Source organism: Rhincodon typus, chromosome 2, assembly GCF_021869965.1.
Source record: "Rhincodon typus isolate 14 chromosome 2, sRhiTyp1.1, whole genome shotgun sequence".
Lineage (NCBI taxonomy): Eukaryota > Metazoa > Chordata > Chondrichthyes > Orectolobiformes > Rhincodontidae > Rhincodon > Rhincodon typus.
This window is the reverse complement of record NC_063333.1, coordinates 3342500-3370081: the sequence shown is the minus strand read 5'-3', so window position 1 is coordinate 3370081 and position 27582 is coordinate 3342500. Positions and strand designations below refer to the sequence as shown.

The 27582-nt window shown below is 40.9% G+C and overlaps 1 protein-coding gene across 2 annotated transcripts in view; it reads left to right on the top strand.

Moving 5' to 3' along the window:
• adck5 (aarF domain containing kinase 5) overlaps positions 1 to 27313 on the top strand; it is a 75916-nt gene extending 48603 nt beyond the window's left edge. The window contains exons 2-8 of one of the 2 annotated variants that reach the window (XM_020512543.2): positions 720 to 823; positions 1991 to 2140; positions 12893 to 12968; positions 16168 to 16368; positions 17172 to 17312; positions 19262 to 19375; positions 26218 to 27313. In XM_020512543.2, coding sequence (XP_020368132.1) covers positions 720 to 823; positions 1991 to 2140; positions 12893 to 12968; positions 16168 to 16368; positions 17172 to 17312; positions 19262 to 19375; positions 26218 to 26379 — 948 coding nt within the window. In that variant the 3' untranslated portion in view covers positions 26380 to 27313. The remainder of the gene's footprint in view (positions 1 to 719; positions 824 to 1990; positions 2141 to 12892; positions 12969 to 16167; positions 16369 to 17171; positions 17313 to 19261; positions 19376 to 26217) is intronic. The other variant, XM_020512545.2, reaches the window with a different exon arrangement.
• The last annotated feature ends 269 nt before the right edge of the window (positions 27314 to 27582 follow it).

Here is a 27582-nt window from a genome sequence, read left to right as displayed (position 1 = left end):
TCTTTCCCATTCAACAGGATCTATGTTTTTTTTCATGCATTTTCATAAGACCTTTTAGCTTTATGCCATACTATTAACTGATGTGTTAACTTAAGGAAAGATTTATATTTGAGTAGTGTCTATCACACCTTCAGTACATCCCAAAGTGTTTGCAGTAATGAAGTACTTTTGACGTGCCTCCACTGTTCTAATGTAAAGGATACAGCTACCGTTTTCAGTATACACTCCAACAAACAGTCATGTGATACTGACCAGTTCATCTGTTTTACTGCTGTTGATCAAGGGATAAATAATTAGCACACTGGGGAGATCTCCTCTAGGAAATTACTGATGTGGAATCTTTGACATGCACTGCGGGGCAAATTATACCTTCAGTCTAACGTCTCATCTGGAGGACGGTACCTCCCATCAGTGCAAGAACACTGCACTGGAGCATCAGCTTGGATTATGTGCTTCAAGGCTACCGTGGCTACTATGTTCTGATTCACTTAGTCTTTTTTTTCCCAATAGTTTAGGGTAAGCATTAGAGGCTTTTGATGTCTAACTTGGCCTGTTGTGTCTCCTAACTGTTGGAGAGCTTCAGTTAGTAAATCCTGTATGAAATATTCACTTTCAACAACTTAAAACTATATAAGTGCTTACTAACAATCTGATGTTGATGCTTATTTTCTTTGGAATGCTTATTCCTTGCATTCTAATTTATTATTTTATTTTGTTAGGTATGGTTATGTAGACATCACTGGACTTTACTGCAGAGGACGAGGCAAGTGCCACTATTGCCTTCTATCATCTTCAGGCAACAGCTTAGCTCTCAGCCCATGAGGTATGTTATACAAGACAAGGTGCATATTCTTGTATTAGAAACAGGAAAACATCAGACAGGAAATGTCACCTGGTCTATCTAGACTGGTACATCCCACTTATGTGATTACTGAAAGCTGCATCAGCCCCTGCAAGACATTGAGAAACCGTTGAAAAACCCAATTAGAGAAAAGTACCTGGAAAAGTGTGATCCAGATTTCCCATAGTACTGAAGTAGAGTTGTGGATCATTGTATTATGAGAAGGACTGAATTAGATCCAGGTCTGGAAGAATTTGGGTGCTGGGGAGGTGGTGGTCATTTATAATTAGCTTCAGTTGTCTAGTGGTCTTAAAGGCACCCGGGAGTCAAACATTGCACCTCTACTTGAGATGGAAGAATGCGTCAGCAATGCTGATGAAATCTTTTGCTCATTTTGTTTTCCAATGTCCCTGACTCTGTTGTAGTTAGAAGATTGGTATATATGGCTGGCTGGCTAAATAGCTTCCACTTTCACCGCCACAAGTGGATATTAGGCATCTCCAGGCAGGACAGAATACTGAATATGGAAGTACACCAGTATGCAGTGATTGCCATCAAACTTGCCCTCTTGTGTTCGTGGCGATGCTGTTTACTGGGTCATGTGAGCCAAATGAATGATGGCAGTATCGCTAAACACTTGCCTCTGGTGAGGTTGTTATCAGCATGAGAAAAACGGGATATCCATGTCTGTGATGCACGGAGGCCTGCAAATGAGACTCCAAATTGACTGGGATCAGAATAGATGCTTGGAAAACCATATGCTTGCCTAGTGCTTCCGGAGATGGACAGTGAGGAAATTTTATGGAAAAAGCAGAAAACAAAAGAAGTGACTAAATGGCGGAAAAGATCACCTGCTGGAAGGCAAAAAGTGGACCTTTGTTTAAGCTATTCATTAGTTAGCCCCTACAGCCACTACCGACTATGTTCAAATCAGAGGTGATAGACTGCACCCAGGGTATATATCATTTCACGAGACAGAGAAATGGCACTAATATGTCTCACTGCTGAGAATTATTGAAATTGAGAACTTGCCAAGTTTTGCTGCATTATGAAATTCTTTATTTTAAAAAAGAAGCAACAAGTAAGGCTTTACTATAAAATTTTGCATTTACCATGGTGGCATTTGATCAATCTTTTGTCCTTCTATAGTTATGTTCGTCGACACAGCCTGTATAAAAAGCTATTCCTTGGGACCGTGGTTGCTGTCCCGCTGGCTGTGGGTGCCATATTCAGTTTGTCAGATGCCCGTGACCGTAGGAGGATGAGGCTACTATTTGAAGGTGTTAGTCGCTTCTACAGGTGAGTAATGTAGTTGTTTTCTTTTTGTTGCATTTTAGGTTTTATTCAGTTGTTCTGAAAGCCCTGATATCTCCTCCTCCTTCCCTCAAGACATATGATCTCCCCTGGTTACAGTTTTTAATGTGTACACGGAATGTTTAGGGAACAAGGAGGAGGGGAATTCTAGGATTTTGACCCATTGACAATGAAAGGATAATGATGTGGTTTCAAGTCAGGATGGTGTGTGATTTGGGGGGGAATTTGATCCATGTCTGCTGCCCTTGTCCTTCTAAGTGATAGGAGTCATGGATTTGGAAAATTCTGACAAAGGAGAGTAGCAAGTTGTGCACTACATCTTGTACATACTGCCATCATATAGTGCATTGATAGTGGAAGGAGTGAATGGTGCAGGTGGTGAATGGGATAGCAGACAAACAGCTGCTTTGTTCTGGGTGGCGTTGATTTTTTTGTTGGAGCTGCATCCATTCAGGCAACCAGACAGGAATCCATCATAGAACATAGAACATAGAACAGTACAGCACACTACAGGCCCTTCGGCCCACGATGTTGTGCTGAACTTTTACCCTAAACCTAAGGTCTATCTAACCTCCACCCCTACCTTATACTATCATCATACCTTTTGACTTGTGCTTTATAGATGGTACTGGGGAGAGAATAGATGCATTACTCTCTGCAGAACTCCTAACCCCTGACCTGCTCTTATAGCCACTGTATTTGTGGCTGGTCCAGTTCAGTTTCTGATCTGGGTGAGTTGACTTATGACACTTCTGTTTTGTCTTGTTCTCCAGAATTCAATCCAGCAAGCATCCCTCATTTAAAAACTAGAACTGACAGTGTATTCAGACTTTTATTACAGGATTATCATGATTCAGTCTCTACCTGAAAAGGCACAGATCAGAATTGTGCTAAGCATTTATAGATATTTTCAACCTGTTCAGAATTTTTTTGTATCCCTTCACAGGATGTCAATAGTGGAACATCCAGGAAGCAATGATTTTTATTTTGATTTGATTTATTTTTGTTTTATTTATTTATTTATTGTATTTTGTTACAAAATGCAGTGAGAAGTTTGTGTAGTGTTGCCACTCTCTGGCGCCATCTTAAAACACACAAGAATAAACCAAAACATAGGCCAGCTCAGCATTTATTACCCATTCCTAATTGCCCAGGGGGCTGTTAAGTGTCATCCACATTGCAGTGGGTGTGGAATCACGTATAAGGTAGGTTAGGTAAAGACTGCAGATTCCTCCCCCACAAGACAGTGGAAAATCCCATCTGGTTCACTAATGATTGGCAACAGTTTCACGGTCATCATTAGACTCTTAATTCCAGATAACTACTGAATTCAAATTCTGTTGCTGCTGTGGCAGGATTCGAAGCCAGGTTCCCAGAATATTTCCTGGGTCTCTGGAGTAACAAGTCTAGTGGTAATACCACTAGGCTATCATCTCCTCTTATTACACACCTCTGGAGAAGCCCTGGGCCTCTGGGACACTACCACTGCACTACATTTTATACTCTGAGCTATTACACACGCTCATGTTTCGAAGTATATATTTTACACGCTGAAGTCTGCAATGTAGAAGAGATGCTAAGTGCTTTTACAACAGATTATGAATGTATCATGTTAAATTTTAATTTTTTTAAAATTAGGAATAGGAATTGACCTTAGGGTCCATCAATCCTGTGTAAAAAGATCATTGCTAAACTTGACAGGAAGCAAAGTTTTTAAGTCCTATCTGTGTGTCTCTCTATTTTCTTAGTGGCCAAAGATCAATCAATTTCACTCTTAAATGCACTCAACAACTTAGCTACCACAATTTTCTGTGATTCACCATTCCAAAAATTCACAAAACTGAATAAAGAAGCTTCTCATCTCAGTCCTAAATGCCTGGCCCTTAGTCTGAGACTGTGATTCCTATGCTTCGATGCTCAACTAAGGAAAGAGCCCCTCAGCAACTACCTTGCCTAGCCTTCGAGAAATTTTATGTTGTGTTACGATCACTTCTCACTCTCCTAAACTCCAGACCAGATTGAGCCCAAGGACAGCCTTCATCTCAGAAATTAATTTAATGAATTTTTGTGGCATTGCATCTCTCTGGTGAGTAAAATAGATTAAGGCAATACTTGTGTATAGAAATAAAGATCTTTTGCAGGAGCCTCATCAAGCAAATTTTGGCTCCGAGTCATTCAGGTAGGTGTTGATATAATAATAATGTCACTGGATTAGTAATCTAGAGCCCCAAGCTAATGTTTGGAGGCATGTCTTCTAATCCTACCATAACAGATGGTGACATTTGAGTGTTACAAAAATCTGGCAGTAAAAAGCTAGACTGATAGTGAAGTATATCTGCCAGTGGTAGGACAGTAAAAATGAGCTACTCAAAGACCAAAGTTAAAGGGCGATCAATGTCTTGGAGAGGTTTGAAGATAGATGAGATTACAGAGGCGGAAGGGGTGAAACCATGAAGAATTTGAAAATGAGTGAGAATCTTAAAATGAAAATTCTGCTTAACTGTGAGCCATCGAGTCATGGAATACAGCACAGAAACAGACCCAGCATTTGGCCCATATCCCTCTAAACCCTTCCTATTCATGTACCCATCCAGATGCCTTTTAAATGTTGTAATTGTGGCAGCTCATTTCATATACTCACCACCCTCGGTGTAAAAACGTTGCCCCTTAAGCCCCTTTTATATCTTTCCCCTCTCGCCTTAAACCTGTTTTGGACTCCCCTATGATAGGAAAGGGACCTTGGCTATTCTCCCTGTCCATGACCGTATAAATTGTATAAACCTCACAGCCTATTCAGCCTCTCCCTATAACTCAAACCCTCCAATTCTGGCAACATCCTTGTAAATCTTTTCTGCACCCTTTCAAGTTTAACAACATCTTTTGTATAGCAGGGAACCAGAATTGAACACTGTTTAGGCCACTTTTGGGAAACTGTCCTGTACAGCCATTACATGACATCCCAACTCCTATACTTAATGCAGTGACCAATAAAGGCAAGCGTACCAAACAGCTTCTTCACCAGCTGTCTACCTGTGACTCCACCTTCAAGGAACTATGTACCTGCACCCCAAAGTCTGTTTGCTCGGCCGCACTCTCCAGGCCCTACCCTTTAAGTCCTGCCCTGATTTTCGTTACCAAAATCCAACACCTCACATTTATCTAAAGTGAGCTCCATCTGCTATTCCTCGGCCCATCTGACCAAGGTCCCATGATGACCTTCTTCACTGTCCACTACTCCTCCAGTTTTGGTGTCATCTACAAACTTACTAACCATTCCTCCTATATTCACATCCAAATCATTTATACAAGTGACAAAAAGCAGTGGACCAGCACCGATCCTTGCAGCACACCACTAGTCACAGGCCTCCAGTCCAAAAATCAACACTCCACCACCACTACCACCCTCTGTATCCTATCTTCAAGCCAGTTTTGTACCCAATTGGCTGGCTTTCCCTGGATTCCATGTGATCTAACCTAGTTAACCAGTCTACCATGCAGAATCTTGTTGGCACCTTGTTGAAGTCCGTATAGACAACATCTACCGCACTGCCTTCATCAATCTTCTTTGTTCCTTCAAAAACTCAATCAAGTTAGTGAGACATGATTTCCCCCACACACAGCCATTCTAAGACTATCCAAATCAATCTTTGCCTTTCCCACTACATGTAAATCCTGTCCCTCAGAATTCCCCTTTAACAAAATGTCCACCACTGACTTTGGGCTCACCGATCTATAGTTCCCTGGCTTTTCCTGGCCACCGTTCTTAAATAATGGCATGACATTTGCCACCTTCTAGTCTTCTGGCACCTCACCTGTGGCTATTGATACAAATATCTCAGCAAGGGGCCCAGCAATCACTTCCCAAGTTTCCCACAGAGTTCTGGGATACACCTGATTAGGTACTGGGGATTTATCCACTTTCATGCATTTTAAGATGTCCAGCACCACCACTTCTGTAATATGAACATTTTCCCAGATATTGCTGTTTATTTCTCCAAGTTCTCTAGCTTCCATCTCCTCCACAGTAAATACTGACGTGAAATACTCATTCAGTATCTCACCCATCTCCTGCGATTGCACACGTAGACGGTCTTTTTGATATTTAAGGGGCCCTATTTTCTCCCCAGTTACTCTTTTGCCCTTAATGTATTTGTAGAATCTCTTTGGATTTTCCTATGTGCCAAAACTATCTAATGTCCACTTTTTTCCCCTCTTGATTTCCTTCTTGAGTACACTCCTATTGCCCTTATACTGCTTGAGCAATTCACTCAATCACAGCTGTATGCCTCCTTTTTCTTGACCAGAGCCTCAATTTCCCTGCCATCCAGTATTCCCTATACCCACTAGCCTTGCCTTTCACACTAAAAGGAACATATTGCCTCTCGAATCTCATTATCTCATTTTTGAAGACCTTCTGCTTTCCAACCATCCCTTTAGCTGAAAATAGCCTGTCCCAATCAACTTTTGAAAGTTCTTGCCCAATACTGTCAAAATTGGCTTTCCTTTAATTTAAAGTTTAACTTTTAGATCTGGCCTATCACTCTCCATAACTATTTTAAAATTATTAGAATTATGATCACTGACTCCGAAGTGCTCCCACTTGTGACATCAGTCACTTGCCCTGTCTTATTTCCCAAGGGAGAGTCAAGTCTTGCTTCTTCTCTAGTAGGTATGTCCACTTACTGAATAGGAGAATTTTCTTGTACACACTTAACAAATTCCTCTGAATCCAAGCCCTTAACACTATGGGATTCCCAGTCTGTTTGGAAAGTTAAAATACCCTACCATTATAACCCTATCATTCTTACAGATATCTGAGATCTCCTTACAAATTTGCTTCTCAATTTTCTGCTGATAATTGGGGGAGCCTATAGTACAATCCCAATAAATTGGTTATCTTTTTCTCATTTCTCAGCTCCGCCCAAATAACTTCCTTGGATGTTCTCCCAGGAATATCCTTCCTAAGTACAACTATGATGTTACCCCCTAACCAAAAATGCTACTCCCCCTTCTTATTCTTGCTATAACAATCATACCCTGGAACATAAGCTGCCAGTCCTGCCCTTCCCTGAGCCAAGTTTCTGTATTAGCTATGACATCTCAATCCCCCATGTTCTTAGCCATGCCCTGAGTTCATCTGCCTTGCCTGTCAGACCCCTTGCATTGAAATAGGTTGTAGGTCATTGTAGGTTGTAGGTCATTGTACATTAGCAAATATCAGTGTGATTAGTGAGTAAGATCTAGAAGATTTTGTACAGGAGCAACGAAGTTGTGTATCATTGCAAGTTTGAGGATAGAATGTGGGATGCTAGCTAGGAGTAACATGAAATAGTTAAGTTGAGAAATACCAAAGGCTGACATGAAGGGCAGAATGGAGTCATAAAGTTATATGATCAGAAGTGACAGGACACCAGGTTACAGTTACTTGAAATTACAAGCTTTTGGAGCACTGTTCATCAGGTGACCTGATAAAGGAACAATGCTCCGAAAACTTGCGATTTCAAACAAACCTGTTTGACTTTAATGTGGTGTTGTGTGACTTCAGATTTTGTCCACACAGTCCAACACCAGCACCTCCACATCATAAGATTATACAGCATAGAAAAAGGACTATTGATTCTGCACTGGTCAAAAACAGCCACCTAACTATTGCTAATCCTATTTTCCAGCACTTGGCCCATAGCCCTATATGCTTTGGCATCACAAGTGCATATTTAAATACAATTTAAATATTATGAAAGTTTCTGTTTCCACCACCCTTTGTAGGCAGAGAGTTCCAGATTCCCATCAATGGCTATGATGGCAAATGAAGACTGCAGCAGTAGGGAAATCCCCGTTCCATGTCACTGGATCTGGCTTCTGTTAAGGACGTTGTGTCTCCTGATGTGCAACAACATTTCCACATTAAAAGATGTCCCGCACATGACGCCTGCCTAGAATGTGAACTACATATAGACGCCACCTCAAAGCCTTTGAGATGTACAACGCTGTTTGAGAAGGATTCTCCACAGTATGCTTACCATAACTTCTTACATTAGAAGGACCAGGACAGCAGATGTATGAAAACGTCACCATTTGCAAGTTTCCCTTCAAGCCACTCACTGTCCTGAGTTAGAAATATATCACCATTCCTTCACAGTTGGCAGGTCAAATTTCTCGAATTCCCTTCCTAAAGACATTGTGGGTTTACCTACAGCACTTGGACTTCAATGGTTCAAAAAAGCAGCTCACCACCAACTTCTCAAGGGTAATTAGGGACAGACAGTAAATACTGGCCAGACAGCAACTCCCATGTACACAAGTGAATAAAAAGCAATAATTATGTCTGACTTTAATTTTACATTGATTGGGTTAATCAAATTGGAAAGGGTAGCCAGAGCAACAAATTCATGGAGTATATTAGGGATAATTTCCTAGAGCAGTATGTTGTGGAGCTAACCAGGGAACAGGCTATAAAAAAATACCCCAAAAGAACTGTGGATGCTGTAAATCAGGAACAAAAACAGAAGTTGCTGGAAAAGCTCAGCAGGTCTGGCAGCATCTGTGAAGAAAAAAAATCAGAGTTAACGTTTCGGGTCCGATGACCCTTCCTCAGAATTGGCACGCTTTCTTGTATTTGGTAATGGGGATAGGTTTAAGAAATGACGTCCAAATAAAAGGTGAACTGGGTGAATAGATTAATAGGAATGACAGTAAGCAAACAGTGGCAGATGTTTAAGGAGGTAATTCATGACTGTCAGCAAAAGTTCCTCCTCGTAAGGGGGAAAGATTGTAAGAGAGGGTTAAACCAACAGAGTGTTAAGTTGAAAGAAAAATCATATAAGTATAGCTTATTTAAATATGTAACAAGGAAGGGAGAGGTCAAAGTGAACACAGGCCCTTAGAAAATGAATCTGGGGAGATGGTTATTGGGAACAAGGAAATGGCAGTGAAGTAAAAGATATTTTGCATCACTCTTTATGCGAAAGACACTTCGAATAGCCGAATAATACCAAAGAATATGGGGGAGGAATTAAGTAACATCACTAAAGATGTAGTATTAGACAAACTAATGGGCCTAAAGATAGATAAGTCCTCTGGTGCAAATGGCTTGTATCCCAGGATGTAAAAGAAGTAACTACAGACAGTGAATGCATTGGTTGTAATTTTCCAAAAGTCCTTGGATTCTGGAGAAGTACCAGCAGATTGGACAACTGCCAATGTGATGCCCCATTCAAAAAGAGGAAGGCAAAAAGTGGGTGTCTAAAGGCTGATTAAAATAACATCTATTGTTGGAAAAGTATTAGAGTCAGTTATTAAGTAATAGTAGCACATTTGAAAAATCATTAATGTAACCAAACAGAGTCAGGATGGCTTCATGAAATAGCAGTTATGTCTGACTAATATGAGTGTTTCAAGGAGGTATCTACCAGAATGGATAAAGTAGAACCAGTAGATGTGTTGTCTTGGACTTTCAGAAGGTGTTAAAACAAGCTAGGAACATAGGAACAAGTGTAGGCCATTCAGCCTCTTGAGCTCATTCCACCATTCAGTGAGATCACGGCTGATGTATGGCCTAAATCCATATACTGCTTTTGGCCCAAAGCGCTAAATACCTTTGCTTAACAAAAATTGATCTATCTCAGATTTAAAATTAACTGATTCAGTTAATGTTGCCATTTATGGAGGAGAGTCTCAAACCCCTACCACCCTTTGTATGTAGAATTGCTTCTTAACATCTGTCTTGCGTTGTCTGGCCATAATTCTCAGACTATGACCCCTAGTTCTAGAATCCTTTACCAGTAAAAATAATTTATCCTTACCTGCCCTGTCTTTACCTGTTAATATCTTGAAGACTTTGATCAGATCACCCCTGAATCTTCTAAATTCTGGAGAAAACAGGCCTAATTTTCCTCATAATGTAACCCTGAAGTCCAGGTATCATTCTTGTAAACCTACTTTGTATTCCCTCCAAGGTCAATATATTCTTCCTAATGTGCGGTGCCCAGATCTCTGTGCTTCAAGTGGGATCCCACCAGGATTTTGTATAACTGTAGCATAACTTCTGCATCCTTGCTCTCCAGTCTTTGACAGAAAGGTCAGGGGACATCACTGTATTTAACTTCATACCATCTAGAAAGTACCCTGATCTATCCCTTTTCAGTCCAAAATGGATAATTTCACAGTTGTTTATATTGAACTCCATTTGCCACATTTTTGCCTATTCACTTAGTCTATCAATATCCCTTTGTAATGTTATGCTATCATCTATACTGTCTACAATGCAGCCTAACTTTTGTCTTCAGCAAATTTGGATATATGACTTTCTATGCCATTATCCAAGTCCGTAATAAATAATGTGAATAGTTGAGGCCTGAGCACAGATCCTTGTGGGACATCGCTGGCCACACCCTACCAATTTGAGTATCTACTCATTATCCTACTTTCTGTTTCCTGGAACTCAACCAATTTCCAAGCCATGTCAGTAACTTACCCTTAATTTTGTGGGATTCTGCCTTAATTAATAGACTCCTATGTGGGACTTTATCAAATGCCTACTGGAAGTGTCTTTAAACAGCGTCCATAGACATTCCCCTGTCCATTACCTTAGTCATCTGTGAAAATTCAATGAGGTTTGTCAGACTTCACAAAAAGTTAAGTCATAAGATAAGCCCATTTGTGTTGGAGGTAGTATATTGGCAGGGATAGAGAACTGGCTAATGGGCGGGCAACGGGAGGGGGGATAAGGGCTTTTTTTTCCAGGTCGGTGACCTGTGACCAATCGGGTTCCACAGGGATCAGTGCTGGGACCTGTTTAGCAGTGTTACAATTGTTTAAGATGTATATTAATGACTTAGAGGAAGGAAGTGAATGTACTGTAGCCAAATTTGCAGACACCACAAAAATCGGTGGAATGGCAGATTGTGAGATGGGTATAAACAGTTTACAGATATCAATTGGTTATGTAAGGGGGGGAAAAAATGTTGGCAAATTGAGTATAATGTGGGAAAATGTGAATTTGTTCAATTTGGAAGGGAGAACAGTTAGTACAGAACATTACTTAAATAGTGAAAAACAGTAGAAAGCCTTAAAGAGACTTGTACATGAAACACAAAGCTAGCACGCAGGTGTAGTAGGTAATCAGGAAGGCTAACGGAATGTTGGCCCTTATTTCAAGGGGGAATGGTTGGAGTAAAAGAGAAGGGAGTCTGCAACTGTTCAAGGTGCACATGAGACCGTATCTCGAACTGTGTAGTTTTGGTCTCCTTATTTAAGGAAAGATATCATTTCATTGGAAGTGGTTCAGAGAAGGTTCACTAGGATGATCCCAAGTGTGGAGAGATTGTCTTACCAACAAAGGCTAAATAGGTTGGGACTTTACTCATTGAAGTTTAGAAGAATGAGAGATGGTCTCCTTTAGCCATAGAGGATTCTTAAGGAGCTTGACAAGGTAAATGCTGAGAGGATGTTTCCCCTTGTGGGAGAGTCTATGACAGGGAGGCGTAGTCTCAGAATAAACGGGTGTCAGTTTAAGACTGAGATGAGGAGGAATTTCTTCTCTGAGAGGCTTGAGTGTCTTTGGAACCCCACAAAGGGTTGAAGGGGCAGATAGATTCTTGATCAGTAGAGGAATCAAGGGTTACAAGGAAAATGCAGGAATGTAAAAGGGAGGAATGAAAGATTAGCCATGACCCTTTTGAATGGCAGAACAGGCTTGAAGGACTGAATGGCCTATTGCTGTTCCTGTTTCTTATGGTGTTACGGAGATAAAATCCTAGAGAGAAAAGGTAGGCCGTTAACGGGCTTGTAGCTAGTAAGGCAGGGAAGCAACACGTTTTCACCCACTCATTGCCCCTATTGTCACCTATCTAGCTTCTCTTCTTTTGTCTCGCTCACGGTCTCTGCTCGCTCTCTGTGCGCTCCACCTGTCTGCTCATTCCTTCACTGCCCAACCCCTGTCCTGAGCAGTAGTACCACATTTTCTTAGCTGTTGTCTATTCTGAAGAAGTGTCCCACTACACGTTAACTCTGTTTCTGTCTCCACCTATTCTGCCGGACTTGCTGAGTTTCTGCAGCAATTTGTTTTTTAAATCTCCAGCATCTGCAGTTTTTTGTTTTTATTTTAGTGTTGTCTGATTAGACTTCTATTCAATTGAAGCAAGGGAATGGGTAGTGATGATTTCAAGGTAGCAGTGAACGGTTGGGGTTGAAGTGCATCTTCTAGAGAAGGTACAGTGGAAGAAGTAGTCATGGAGCGAAAATGCTATTGATAGCAGCAAATGGCCAAGAATTGAAGCTTTCAGCAAAATCCAACAAGGAATCATTTCCGAAAAAAGTTTAAAAATATCAGGAAATCAAAATTGTGCACAATATTCTAGATGACGTGTAAGCACAAACTTAAATAATCGCTGTTAGTTTGCCTTAATTTTGTATTGCAGCCCTTTATAAAGGGCAAGAAGAAAAGTGGTAATAGAAGTGAAGATCTTAAATCCTGTGTACAGTTAAAAGTATACAATCCTATTTACATTCTTAATTTCTTGCTGGACCTGAATATTGACTTCTTTTGACTTGTTGCACAAAGCTATGTTTTTGAATAAAATTTCTCTAAATTTGAGCCAATAGTGCAGCTTGAAAACATCTTTACTTGTAGGGCAATGATTACTCCAATGCTGAGTAATGTTGGTGAGAATGCTGGAGAGATGGAGCAGGTTTCTTTTTGTATAAATTAACCTTTGTACTGTGTCCTTACCATTTCAGATCCATTTACTTTGGAATAAAGATCTCTACAGATTATTGGTGGACTATTAATGTAAAACTTCGTGGAAAGGATGAGGTAAGATTTGTATTTTTGATTTGGTTTAATGGTGTTTGGTGAAGTATCACAAAGTAGGCTTGCCAGAAAGTTGGAAGCCCATGAAATGAAACAAGCAGTGGTAGCAAAAACAACTTAGACTTTATACATAGCATTTTCAATGTAATGAAATGCCCCAAGGTTCCCTTGGAGCTTTGGAAAATGGAGTCTGATATTGAGCTCCATAGGGACATATGCAATCACATGAGAAAAACTTGGTTTTAAGGAGTCCCTTAAGTGAAGAAAGTAAGTTAGAAGTGGAGAGATGCAAGGCAGGAATTTCAGAGCTCGGGATCTAGGCATTTGAATGCTGAATCAATTATAATTGGAAATGTATAAGAGAATTAGAAGAAAACAGATTTCTTGGATTCAATGATTGGAGGAGATTGCAGAGATAGGGACGCAAAGGTCATGGAGGAATTTGAATACAGGGATGAAGATTTTAAAGTTGAGCAATTGCATGACTAGAAGCCAGGTGATTGAGGAATAAGGGTTGCTGCAAGTTAAGACCTAGGCAGTAAAGTTTTGGAAGATTTCAAGTTTATGAAATGTGGAATGTGGGAGACCGGCCAGGAGTGCACTGGAACAGCTGACCCTAACAAAGCCTTGAATAAGGGTTTCAGCACCAGGTGAACTGAAGTAAATTTGGGTGGTGTCACAAGTGGAAATGGACACAATGCCAGAATGAAAATGAGATTGATATCTCAGGTTGGAAGAAAAAAAAGTGACACAGTTGCTAGGGGGAGGAATGGCGATGGTAGCTAGAAAAAGTACTTTTGACAAAGGCTTCAATCCTTCCAGCATTTAACTGGAGGAAATTTCTGCTTCTCTGACACTGGATGTTATGATCCCGGACAAACTTCCAATTTTGTTACAATCTGGTTAGGAATCAGTATAGTTTTTTTTATTTTTAAAGTAGTCAAAAGGTGAGATCTAGGGGACTTAAGAGAATAAAGCCACACATCCCATAGTTTTGAACAAAATAGAATAGTAATGCAGTCTACAATACACATACGTTGAGTGTTAGCAATGTGGTAAACCTTGGTTACATACTCTGCTCAGACACACCAGGATGATAATGACACAGTGAGTCCTGGGATCTCATTAAACTGCACAAAGCATCATGATTCTTCACTTTTGTTGACCTGGTACTCCCTTTCAAAAAGCCACTCCAAGAACTGTTTTAATATTTACACCTGTTCTGATCATTCTCTTGTCCTGGCTCCGTGATTCCTTGAACTCCAAACTATGCTCCAGTAATCATTCACAAGCATTAGTCCAACTCTTCACTGACATTTAGCTTACCCAGCTAGTCCTATCTGAAAATGCAAGCCTTAGCCAACTCTGTCTTCTGTTAGTTAGCCAATCCTCTATCTGTGCTGATGTATTACCTCCAACAGCATGTATTGTTATCTTAAGTAGTCTAATGTGTGGTAGCTTATCAAACGCCTTCTGAAAATCCTATATATTACATTCATACTGCTTGTTACCTCATAAAAGAATTCTAGATAAATTTTTTAGGCACAATTTCCCCTTCATGAAGGACTTATGGACTCTGCTGGATCATATTATGCATTTCTAAATGCTCTGCTATTACATCCTTTGTAATAGACTTTAACTTTTCCCGATAATGGACATTAAGCTAACTGGCCTGGAGTTACCTTTTTGGTCACCAACCTTTTTAAAGTAAAGCTGATATATTAGTAGTTTTCCAAGCCTCTGGGGTGGTTCCAGAATTTAAGGATTCCTTGAAGATTACCAGTGGACCTGTTATCTCTGGAGCTACCTCCTTTAATATCCTCAGATAATGGGTCCATGGAACCTATTGGTCTTCAGCTCCATTGGTTTTCCGAGTAATTTTTCTCTCGTGATTGTTATTGTAATTATTTTCTCTCCTCCTTTTTCCCCTTGTGTATTTTTGTAATCTTGTAATGCTATTTTAGTGACTTCTACTGTAAAACCGAAGGAAAGAATTTATTTAACTTCTGTGCCATTTCCTAGTTCCTTTTTTCATTCGTTCACAGGATTTGGGTGATTTTAATCTTCATGTAGATAGGCATAGTCAGACTGGCAGAGGAAGCCATGAGGAAGAATTCATAGTGAATTCAGGACAGTTTCCCAGAACAATATGTTGTGGATTGAAGAAAGGATCAGGCTACTTTGGATCAGGTGAAATGTAATGATATAGGTTAATAAATCATGTTAGAGTAAAAGATCCCCTGGAAACAGTGACCATAACATGGTTGAATTCAGTATTCAGATTGAGACGGAAAAACTTGGGTCAGAACTAACTATGCTAAGCTTAAATAAGGGTAATTAAAGGAATGAGGGTAGAGCTGGCTAGAGTAGACCAGATTCAATGAGACTCTACATTCTGTACCTGTCTGCTATGAGATACCTTATCAAATGCCTTACTAAAGTCCATGTAGACAACATCCACTGCCCTTTGCTCATGTCACCTCCTCAAAAAGAACTCAGTCAGGTTGCTGAGACATGACCTTCCCCGCATACACCCATGCCACCTGTTACTAATAAGCCATTTGCTTCCAAATGTGAATAAATCTTGTTTCAGCATCTTCTCCAACAGCTTCCCCACCACTGATGTCAGGTTTTTGTTTGTTTCAATGTTATCTCTTGATGATATCTGGTTTCTGCCACTGTATTGTCACCTATTGGAGTTCTTCAGAGTTTCTCCTTTTTTATGGCAATTTCAGTCCATTCAATATCCTCCGTCTTTGCCTTCCATCTGTGCTCATCTCCTTGTTTTGAAACTCCAATCCTGATTGTACCAGTGAAGTCTTCTATGCCTACTGGAGAGGGCAGATGGAGCCTTGTTTTGCAGTTTTTTTTAAAATACAGCACCTTCAACCACACAAAGTTTTCGCAGTACTGCACTTGACTGTGGCCCTGCATTACATGCTCAGATCTCTAGGATGGCTATGATATGGTGGATATAACCTTAGATTCAGAGAGGAGGGAACTACCCATTGAGCCAAGACTGACATTAAGTTTAAATTAAACTATTTAGTTAACTTGCTCAAAATTTCTTAGACAAAATCGTCTTTTGTAGAGGATGCTAAATGTAAAAATCAATGACTAAATGACTTCTATTTTGGTGTCTTCTTCATAAGAGACTGTGATAATCTGTTATAAGTGTTGTGTTCCTCTTGGATCCCGCCAGAACAGCCAGGACTTCATAGACGCAATGTCTGCCTGCCACCAGCGAGGAGCGGACCTCATTGTGGAGGGAGCCATTAAGAACTCAGGTTTGTACATCAAGCTGGGACAGGGGCTGTGCGCCTTCAACCATCTGCTCCCCCATGAGTATACCAACACTCTGCGAATCCTAGAAGACAAGGCCATCAACAGGAGGTACAAGGAGGTATGTTTGTTTTTGTTTCCTTTGTCTCAGATAGTACTGGGAACTCTTGATACTTCATGTTTTCACCATTTGTTTTAGGCACCTTGAAGACTAGTAACATGCTGAGGTCCAGAATCCAGCATTCTTTTTCCACTACACCAAACTATTACTGAGCTCCAACCTTCAACATGCAGAATCCTAATGCACCAGTTTACTCATTTCCATTGCTAATCTCAACCATTCGTGTAAATTCCCCAAATCAGGTTGTGTTAAATGGGAGATAGTAAGAACTGCCAATGCTGGAGTCAGAGATAACACAGTGTGGCGCTGGAGGAACAAAGCAGGCCGGGCAGCACCAGAGGAGCAGGAGAGTTGACATTTTGGGTCGGGACCCTTCTTCGGTTTCTGCAATGTCAACTTTCCTACTCCTCTGCTGCTGTCTGGCCTGCTGTGTTCCTCCAGCTCCACGTTGTGTTATCTATGTTAAATGGGAGACTATTTCATGAGGCCCTAAGAATCAAATTGCACCAATTTAGAAGTCACTTGAGCAAAGATCATCAGAACCAGAAGAGGCAATAAATTCTTCTATGTCAGGTCTGTATCCGATGCATTGAGGTGACATCATCTCTGCACTGGATTTGCACCAGATGGGAATTGGATCCATTGCACCATTCATTTCTCAGGCTAGATTTTAACTCGATCAGAAGCTGATTTGTTGCAGTACTTGCTCCCTATCAAAAGCAAAACCAGCTGTTAATACCAGCTATGTCTTTACATTAAATGTATCCATAAAATATGTAATCTTCTTTTCCTGACATCATCAGGTCGATGCATTGTTCCTTGAAGATTTTGAAACCACTCCGGATAAGTTATTCAAACACTTTGAGGAAGAGCCATTCGCAGCTGCCAGTCTATCACAGGTCCACAAAGCAGAGCTGTATGATGGAACATCTGTGGCTGTTAAAGTAGGTCGAGCCTGCTGCGCCAGTGGTGGTGACCATATCACAGACTAATCTTGTTCAGGCAGTTCTCCTATAATGTGATAGTTGTGTTCTTGTGTGACCTCATGCTATACAAAATTGTGCTATAGAAAACCGCGTTATAGGGAAATCATTGTAGAAAATTGCTCTACCTATCCAGCAGAAAATTTGTGTTCTCCAAACAGCATCCACTATTCATCAATCACGTTACAGCTATTTGTGTTAACAAAACATGCATTATAGCAGAACTACCTCTATTTCAAAATAATAAATAGTTTAACTGCTTCAAATTACAACTAATTTCATCCTCATATTCTCTCAATTTGCCTGGCGTAGTCATTAATGAGCTTACAGGTTCATTAAAAGCAACACTGGAAAGGGAGGTGTGGCACAGTGGTGATGTCACTGGGCTGGTCATCCAGAGCCTCCGAATAATGTTTAGGGACGAATCCCACCAGAGCAGATGGAGAAATCAGAATTCAATAAAATCTAACTTTATGAAAGGTATTATAATGATCATGTAACTACTATAACCATCTAGTTCACTTCTGTCCTTTAGGAGGTACGTATGCCACCCGTGACTGGTTTAGATGTGACTCCAGACCCGTAGCAGTATGCTTGACACTTAACTGCTCCCTGAAATGGCCTAGAAAGCCACTCAGTTCAAGGGCAATTAGAGATGGGCAACAAACGTTGGCCTTGCCAGTGACCTCTATTTTCCATGCAAGAATATAAAAAGACCATTCAGTCTATCAAGGCTAACGTGCCATTTGCTTTTCTCAAGTATCTAATGACCTATAATTTATCTGTTACACATAAATTACGATGATGTGAATCAGCTAGCTTTAAAATTTTCACAATATCAACAATGCCCAGAACCTGTTACGTTCAATACCGTTTCTTCCCCTTGCACTGGAATATATTTAAATAGTTGGCTTCAACATGATTTGGGACTAGGTGCTTATACAAGTCATGTGGGCACATCTATGGTGGGTGTGTTAACACACCAAAAATCCATACTCCTTCAATCATCAGGTCGATGCATTGTGGAGATATATCTCAAATAATGATTTGGGAAAGGAGGGGATGGCAAGATAGATGAGAATGAAAGTTACACTGAATTAATAAAGAAATAACTTGCTGTTTTTTTGTGCCTTTCAAGGGCTTGGACATTCTCAATCACTTCATAGCACTTTTTTTCTTAAATCTGCTTGTAAACTTAGTCTGATTGCAGTTTAACACCCCGTTTTGTTCCATGTGCGTAGATCACTGAAAGTTGCCACCCAGGTTGATAGCGTTGTTAAGAAGGCGTACAGTATGTTAGGTTTTATTGGTAGAGGGATTGAGTTTCGGAGCCATGAGGTCATGTTGCAGCTGTACAAAACTCTGGTGCGGCCGCACTTGGAGTATTGCGTACAGTTCTGGTCACCGCATTATAGGAAGGATGTGGAAGCATTGGAAAGGGTGCAGAGGAGATTTACCAGGATGTTGCGTGGTATGGAGGGAAGGTCTTATGAGGAAAGGCTGAGGGTCTTGAGGCTGTTTTCGTTAGAGAGAGGAAGGTTAAGAGGTGACTTGATAGAGACATACAAGATGATCAGAGGATTAGATAGGGTGGACAGTGGGAGCCTTTTTCCTCGGATGGTGATGGCTAGCACGAGGGGACATAGCTTTAAATTGAGGGGTGATAGATATAGGACAGATGTCAGAGGTAGGTTCTTTACTCAGAGAGTAGTAAGGGCGTGGAATGCCCTGCCTGCAAAAATAGTAGACTCGCCCACTTTAAGGGCATTTAAATGGTCATTGGATAAACATATGGATGATAATGGAATAGTGTAGGTTAGATGGGCTTCAGATTGGTTTCACAGGTCGGCGCAACATCGAGGGCCGAAGGGCCTGTACTGCGCTGTAATGTTCTATGTTCTATGTTCTAGGTACAGTTCATTGATCTAAGAGACCGGTTTGACGGAGATATTATGACACTGGAATTCCTCTTGGGTCTAGTTCAGCTTATGCATCCAAAGTTTGCATTCCGTTGGGTCCTCCAGGTAAATATTCTTCGTACTAATCAAAGAGTTGTCATGTTGATTGTAACATCATATATTCAAAGAACAAGAACAAAGAACAACGCAGCTCAGGAATAGGCTCTTTGACCCACCAAGCCTGCCCTTCCATGCTAAAACTGTCTTCACTTACAGGATCCGTATCCCTCTTATCCCTTCATATTCATGTATTCATTCAGAGATAGTAGGAACTGCAGGTGCTGGAGAATCTGAGATAACAAGGTGTAGAGCTGAATGAACACTGTTCATCCAGCTCTACACCTTGTTATCTCATGTATTCGTTTAGGTGCTTCTTGAATGCTGCCACTATCTGCTTCCACCACCACCTCTGGCAACACATTCCAGGCACTCACCACCCTTTGTGTTAAAAACTTGCCTCACAAATCTCTTTTAAACTTCCCCTCTCGCACCTTGAAACTGTGTCCCCTAGTAATTGACCCCTGCACCCTGGGAAAAAGCCTCATACTTTCCACTCCATTCATGCCATTCACAATCTTTTAAACTTCTGTCAGGTGACCCCTCAACCTCCTGCGTTCCAGTGAAAACAAACAGAGTCTCTCCAACCTTTCTTCATAGCTAAAATCCCTCATACTTGGCAACATCCTGGTAAACATTTTCTGTAGCCTCTCCAAAGCTTCCACATCCTTTTGGTAGTGTGGTGACCAGAAATGTACGCAATTTGATATGCAAACACTACCATCTGCAAGTTCCCCTCCAAGCTCAACCTAAAACATCTCTTGGCTGAACTGTGGATTATGACAAGAAACTTCCCAGATCTTCTGAAGCCTTTGACTTAACATTCCTAAGTAGCATCATTTTTTAATTTAAATTCTCGTTCTCTCACGCTCTCTCTCTCTCTCTCCCCTTCCTCCTTTTCTTTCTTTTCTTCTGCCCTACGCAATTCCATTTTTTTTAAAAGTCTAACTCTTTGGAATTCCAATTTCCTCATTTCTATTTTCCTGAACTGCAACGTGGGGTTCACTAAATCCAGCTGTTTCATTATTAAATCTATAATGTTTGCTGTCTTAGCTTGCTCTGGCAACTTTATTTCCCATCTGTTGGCCAAATCTGCTAATTTAGTTTCAGTCAATACTAGGTAAACTCCTAACACTTTCAAAAATTTTAACTATTTCCAGTGCCATCTTAAGCTTGAGTACAAACCCAGTGTCTAAGTGTTCCATTCTAAGTACCAAAATCCAATTCCAGACCTCTATCATGTGCATTTCACGCTCCAGGACTTCAGCCCCCAATTATTTTACGACACGGAGGTAAAGAGCCAAACCAAATCAGTCTCTCCATCTCTGTGTTCGCAACATAGTAAAATTAAAACATTCAAAGACTCTCAAAATAGATCCTAATGGTTCCTAACCAGAATTTTGTATAACTAATTCCAGAGCCTGCAAATAATCAATTCCAGAGAACGGTTTATATCTTAAGGGAATAGGGGAGGCAATGACCTAGTGGTATTATCGCTGGACTGTTAGTCCAGAGACCCGGATAACATTCTGAGGATCGAAACCTGCCATGGCAGATGGTGGAATTTGACTTCAGTAAAATATATGTGGAATTAAGAGTCTAATGATGACCATGAATCCATTGTCGATTGTTGGAAAAACCCATCTGGTTCACTAATGTCCTTTAGGGAAGGAAACTGCCATCCTTACTTGGTCTGGGCTACATGTGACTCCAGACCCACAGCAATGTGGTTGACTCTGAACTGCCCTCTGGGCAATTAGGGATGGACAATAAATGCTGCCTCGCCAGTGATGTCCTCATCCCATAAATGAATAAAGGAAACCAAAGACTGAACAAATTATTAACAATGTAATAACTTTAGTAGAGCAAAACTAAACAACAATAATCTAATTGACCTATGCTATAAACCCAAAAAGATGTTGTTTTGAGCCCCAGTCACACAAAAGACAGACAGACAGACAGACAAACCAATACAGTTAAGGGATAAATAAAATAACACAATTTGTCAGATTGCTTAGGTGGTTTTCACAATGTGTTGTTCCACAGGCAAACATGATGGTTTCTTGGTTGGTTTTTCTGAAAATGTCAATCAGAGTCACCTTTACAGTTCAGCCAGATGAAGGCAGTAATATTTATAACTTCCTATGAATTTTAGTTTTGAACAGATCTGATCTGTTTCTTGCATGTTTATGTCGGATTTTAATTTTTTTTTTAAAAGCTGAGACATCTTTGTACCTTGAGGACTTTGTGATAGCTGAACAAGACGACTTTCAAGCTTTAGATCTTTAATTCTTCCTTTTACAATCCAACCATCCCTTGTAATGATTATTTGAACATGGAGAACATAGAACAGTACAGGCCCTTCAGCCCATGATGTTGTGCCGATCTATTATCCTACTAAGATCAGTCTACCCTGCATACCCTACTTTTTACTATCCTCCATGTGCCTATCCAAGAGTTGCTTAAAAGTCTGTAAAGTATCTGACTCCACTACCTCTGCCGGCAGCGCATTCCACATGCTTACCACTCTGTGTAAAGAGCGTATTTCTGACATCTCGCCTATACCTTCCTCCGATCACCTTAAAATTATGGCCCGTCGTAATAGTCATTTCCGCCCTGGGAAAAAGTCTCTGACTATCCACTCTATCTATGCCTGTCATCGTCTTGTACACCTCTATCAAATCACCTCTCATCCTTCTTCGCTCCAATGAAAAAACTCCTAGTTCCCTCAACTTTTCCTCATAAGACCTGCCCTCCAGTCCACGCAGCATCCTGGCATTGCTTTCTTCAGAATAGTGCTGAAAATTAGAATTACCATAATCATGTACATTTTGTATCTCAAATCTTTTTTTTCCAAAAGGTATTTGTATGTTGTTCTCAGTTAAAGCTCGGGTTGAGTATCTGAAAATCACAACTTTAAGTGAAAAGACTTCATGAAGCATGGATTCCAATAAGGATCAATGTTAAAATTGGAGTTAGACTCCATAGGGCCTTCCTTATAAGTCCTCCAAGGTGAAATACAGTACGATGATAGTTTAAATTACTAAATTCCTGTATTAGCAAAGGAACTAATTAAAAATGAATAGTAAAATGTAAAAGAAAAATGGAATTTTGGAATTTCAATACCTGCCAAACTTCAGAGGGTTTGTGCTTCCACACTGTCTGCTAAGGCCACTGTTTATTCCTGGCCATATCATGGCCACAGCCTGGTAATGTCTCCTTGGGGGTCTGCGATGACACTTCTTGGGTATCGCCATCAGCTCCTGGGTCCGCTCAGGCCATTGCTTGCTGGGTGTTTGTTGTGGCTGGGCCTGTTGACGTTTTGTGATACTTTCTGGCTGTGGTGACTTTCTTGGGAATGTAAACTCCTGTTCTTTTCTTAATGTAACACTTTTTAATGTAATGCCCCCTACCATGGTAACCTGGATCAGTGCTGCAGTAGGCATTTGGCAATCCAAACGTTATGAATTGGGAGTGATGCAATGCAATGCAATGATCAGCAATGACCTGACTGCACGCTGGAGCAGGTGAGAGGGCCTAAATTCCTATGCCTGTTGATATTGAGGGTATTAGGATATATTCCTGTACAGACCATTCTCCACAGGATATATGAACATAAAAATTAAGAACCGGGTGGACTACACACCCCTACAAACCTGTTGCACAATTTATTGAGATCATTCTTGATCTAATTATCCTGCCTTCCAGCGTATATCCAATAACATTTCACCTACTTGCTTATCACTTTGCCTTAAAAGAATGCACAGACTTTTGCCTGCCTTTTAAGAAAGAATTCCAAGGACTCAAAATGGTCTGAGAAACATTTTTTCCTTATCTCGGTCTTAAGTAGATGACCCCTGTTCTGGATTCTCCCACAAGAGGAAACAACCTCAACATATGCACCCTGTCAAGACTTTTTAGACTCTATATGTTTCATTCAGGTCCTCTCCCACTCTTCTAAACTCCAGCAGATACAAGCCTGACCAGCCTTTTCTTGTAAGATAATCTGCCTGTTCCAATTATCAGTCTTGTAACCAACCTCTGAAGCACTTAATTTACATCCTTTCTTAAATAAGGAGACCTAGTACTGGACACAGAAATTAAGGGGCGACTTTTTCATGCAGATGGTAGTGCGAATATGGAATTAGCTGCCAGAAGAGGTGGTGGAGGCTGGTAGAATTACAGCACTTAAAAGGCATCTAATGGGTATATGACGAGGAAGAGTTTAGAGGGATAAGGGCCAAATGCTGGCAAATGGGTCTAGATTAATTTAGAATATCTGATTGGCATGCACAAGTTGAACTAAAGGGTCTGTTTCTGTCCTGTACATCTCTGACTCTGACGTCATCTGGACGTCCCTTTGTATCAGACAACGGGACCCTGTGTGAAAACCTCTCTGGCTATGTCGAGGGCATCTTGAAACCCATTGTACAAGGAACCCCCAGCTTCTGTCGTGACACCACAGATTTCCTACAGAAATTCGGCACCCACGGACCAGTCGAACCAGAAACGTTCCTCGTCACGATGGATGTTTCGGCACTCTACACCAGCATCCCCCATGATGATGGCATCAGTACTCAATACCAACAACTGCCAATTTCCAGGCGCCATCCTGTAACTCATGTGCTTCACCCTTGACCACAACGTCTCCGCCTTCGACACCTGGTTCTTAATTCAGATGTATGGAACAGCCAAGCAGACCAAACTTGCTCCCCAATATGCCAGCATTTTCATGCACAAGTTCGAGCAAGACTTCTTTGCTACGCAGACCTCCAACCAGTGCTATACACTAGATACATTGATGACATTTTTTGCCCTTTTGGGCTTATAGCGAGGAATCACTGAAACAACTACATAGTGATATCAGAGATAGTAGGAACTGCCGATGCTGGAGAATCTAAGATAACAAGGTGTAGAGCTGGATGAACACAGCAGGCCGAGCAGGAAATCTGACGTTTCAGGTCTAGACCCTTCTTCAGAAAAGGGTCCAGACCGGAAACGTCAGCTTTCCTGCTCCTGATGCTGCTTGGCCTGCTGTGTTCATCCAGCTCTACACCTTGTTATCTCACATAGTGATATCAACTAGTTTCATCCCACCATCAGACTTACCATGGACTACTCTTTAGAATCAGTCTCATTCTTGTACACAGGCATCTTCATCAAGGACGGACATCTCAGTACCTCACTATACTGCAAGCCCACCGGTAACCTCAGGATGCTGCACTTTTCTAGCTTCAACCCTAAACCTATTAAAAATGTCATCCCCTATGGACAAGCTGTACGCATATACAGGATCTGCTCAGATGAGGGGGAATGCAATGGACACTTGAAGGTGTTGAAGGATGCCCTTATAAGAACAGGATACGACGCTGAACTCATCGCTCGCCACTTCCATCGTCTCACAGCAAAAAACTGTAATGACTCCTCGGAAGACAGACACAAGATACAACCGGTAGGGTACCCTTCACCGGAGCAGAGAATCTACGCCATGTTCTTTGCAATCTCCACACTATCGCCGACAATGAGTACCTCACCACAATCTCCCCTACGCTTCCACTTCTCGCCTTCAAACCTTAAACAGACCATTGTTCACAGCAAACTACCCAGCCTTCAGGATGGCAATGACCACAACACCACACAATCCTGCCATGGCAAACTCTGCAAGACATGTCACATAATCGACATGGGTACTACTGTCACACATGGGAACACCACCCACCATGTGCATGGCAGATACTCGTGTGACTTGGCCAGTGTTGTCTACTCATACGATACAGGCAAGGATGCCCCAAGGCATGGTATATTGGTGATAACAAGGTGTGGAGCTGGAGGAACACAGCAGGCCAGGCAGCATCAAGAGGAGCAGGAAAGCTGACGTTTCAGGTCTGGACCCCAGACGCTATGACAACTGATAAATGGACACCGTGCAACGATCACTGGACAGCTGTGTTCCTTCCTAGTGGAGGAACACTCCAAGGTCAAGGACATTCAGCTTCTTCAAGTAAGTGTCCTCCAACATGGACTTTGAGATACACAACAATGCAAAATCGCTGAGCAGAGGCTGACAGCCAAGTTCCATACCCATAAGGACAGCCTCAATTGTGATCTTGGGTTCATATCGCACTACAAGTGATCCCACCACACTATATACTCGCATGCACGCACACACTTTATTTGTCTCTCTCTCATGCACAGACACAGAGACAGACAGAGACATACACACAAATTATTTGATCCAAGATGTTTGTGTAGTGCAGATACATTCTGTTTTGCTGAAAAAAAACTGATCCGAGTTTAAAACATAGACAGATTCTAAGCAAGACCTCACATGTAAAATGCATTGTCTGACCTGAGACGTCACCTCTTGCGTACATGATAAAAGCGTTAATTATCTACATTTTGCATTTTAATCAGTAGTCTCCTTCCTAATTAATTAAAGATTCAACAAAAGGCAGCCAGTTTCAGGGTTGTTATCTTTCTGTTTATAACTTGTCTTATACCCTCTCTCTCTCTCGCTATGCCCGAGGAAGGATCTGAGCTCAGAAAGCTTGCTTTTTCAAATTAACCTTTTGGACTATAACCTGGTGTCGTGTGATTTTTGATTTTGTATGACCAAAGCATAAAATTCTAACTTCTATATTCAATTCCCTTCTTAAAATAATGTTTTGTTGGATTTCTCAATTACTTATTACATCTGCAAATTAACCTTTTGCAATTCATGAATTAGGACACCCAGACAACTCTGCGTCTTAGCACTCTGCAATCTCTCATCATGTAAATAAAATACTTCTCTGTTCTTCCTGTCAAAATGGAGAATTTCATATTTTCCCACATTGTACTCCATTTGGCAGGACCTGAAGGGAACGCTGGCCCAGGAACTGGACTTTGAGAATGAAGGTCATAATGCAGAACGATGTGCAGAAGATCTCAGGCACTTCAAATTTATTGTCATTCCTAAGGTGCACTGGGAGCAGACCAGCAAGGTGAGGCAAAAGGAATGGGGTGTGTTCTAGCAGTATGTTAAAATTTGTCTCTGTGATTAAAATTTAAAGTTGCCATTGATTCTGCTTAGTTCTACATGCTGGGAAGCCACCTTAATTTCAATTCAAGATGGCTCCATTGCCTGGAGGCTGGATTTTAAAGCATTCACTTATTTATTCAGGTTTGATATCTGGAACTGAGGCAAGTAGGGTCTATAGACCTATACTTCACATAAATTTTGCTGCTTACCAGATCATTCTTTGTCTCTGATTCTGCTGGCAGAAATGGAACCTCAAATTTTGAGGGTGATATACAATTCTCTTATGGTTGCGATGTCTCTAAAATGCCATAGTGGTAGAATATGAAGTATGTCTTTTGTCAAAGATGCATCAGGAATTTGACTTTTGTTTTGGAACGTGACTGCTCCTGAAAAACTATATATTTCCCATCTTCACTGCCCAAAATGATTTTGTCAGACCATTCAATATAATTATGACTGATCGTTAGCCCTAATTCCTCATTTCCCACTCACTCCTAATACACCTTGTACCTTTCAAGGTCAAAATTCTATCCCTCTCAGCCTTAATGAATTAACAATGGAGCATCTACGATGCTTTGAGATAGAGAATCCCAAAAATTCACAACTCTTTGAATTAAGAAATTTCTCCTTACTTTGATCCTAAATGATCACACTGCCGAATCTCCCTTCCCCTCATTTTATCTTGCCACTGCGTGTGTGTGGGAGAGAGTGTGTGAAATAGTGTGTGTCTAGGTGCAATCACTCAGCCTTACATTATAGGAAAACATTTTAAATGAGAAACTAATCTAATGAACCTTTGCTACACTGCCTCCACCAAAAGCCAAAACTGTACAGTATTCTACCTGTGGGTTCACCAGCAATCTGTAGCAAGACGTCCTTATTCTTGTACTTCAGTCCTTTTCAAATAAAGATCAATTTGCCATCCTAATTGTTTGCTTGTTTCTAAATGTTAATTTTGCGTTCGTTATAAAAGCACACAAAGTCCCTCAAGATACACAATTGTTTTCATGTTTCATGTCTGTTTAAAAGTCCTGCACTTCTATTTTTACTACCAGAGTGAATAACCTCACATCCCCATATTACGCTCATCTGCCACCTTGTTGCCCATTCACATAACCTGTCTCTACCTCATTTAAACCTCTGTGTCTCTGCAGCTTACGTTCCCATCCAACTTTGTTTCAGCTGCTAACTTAGA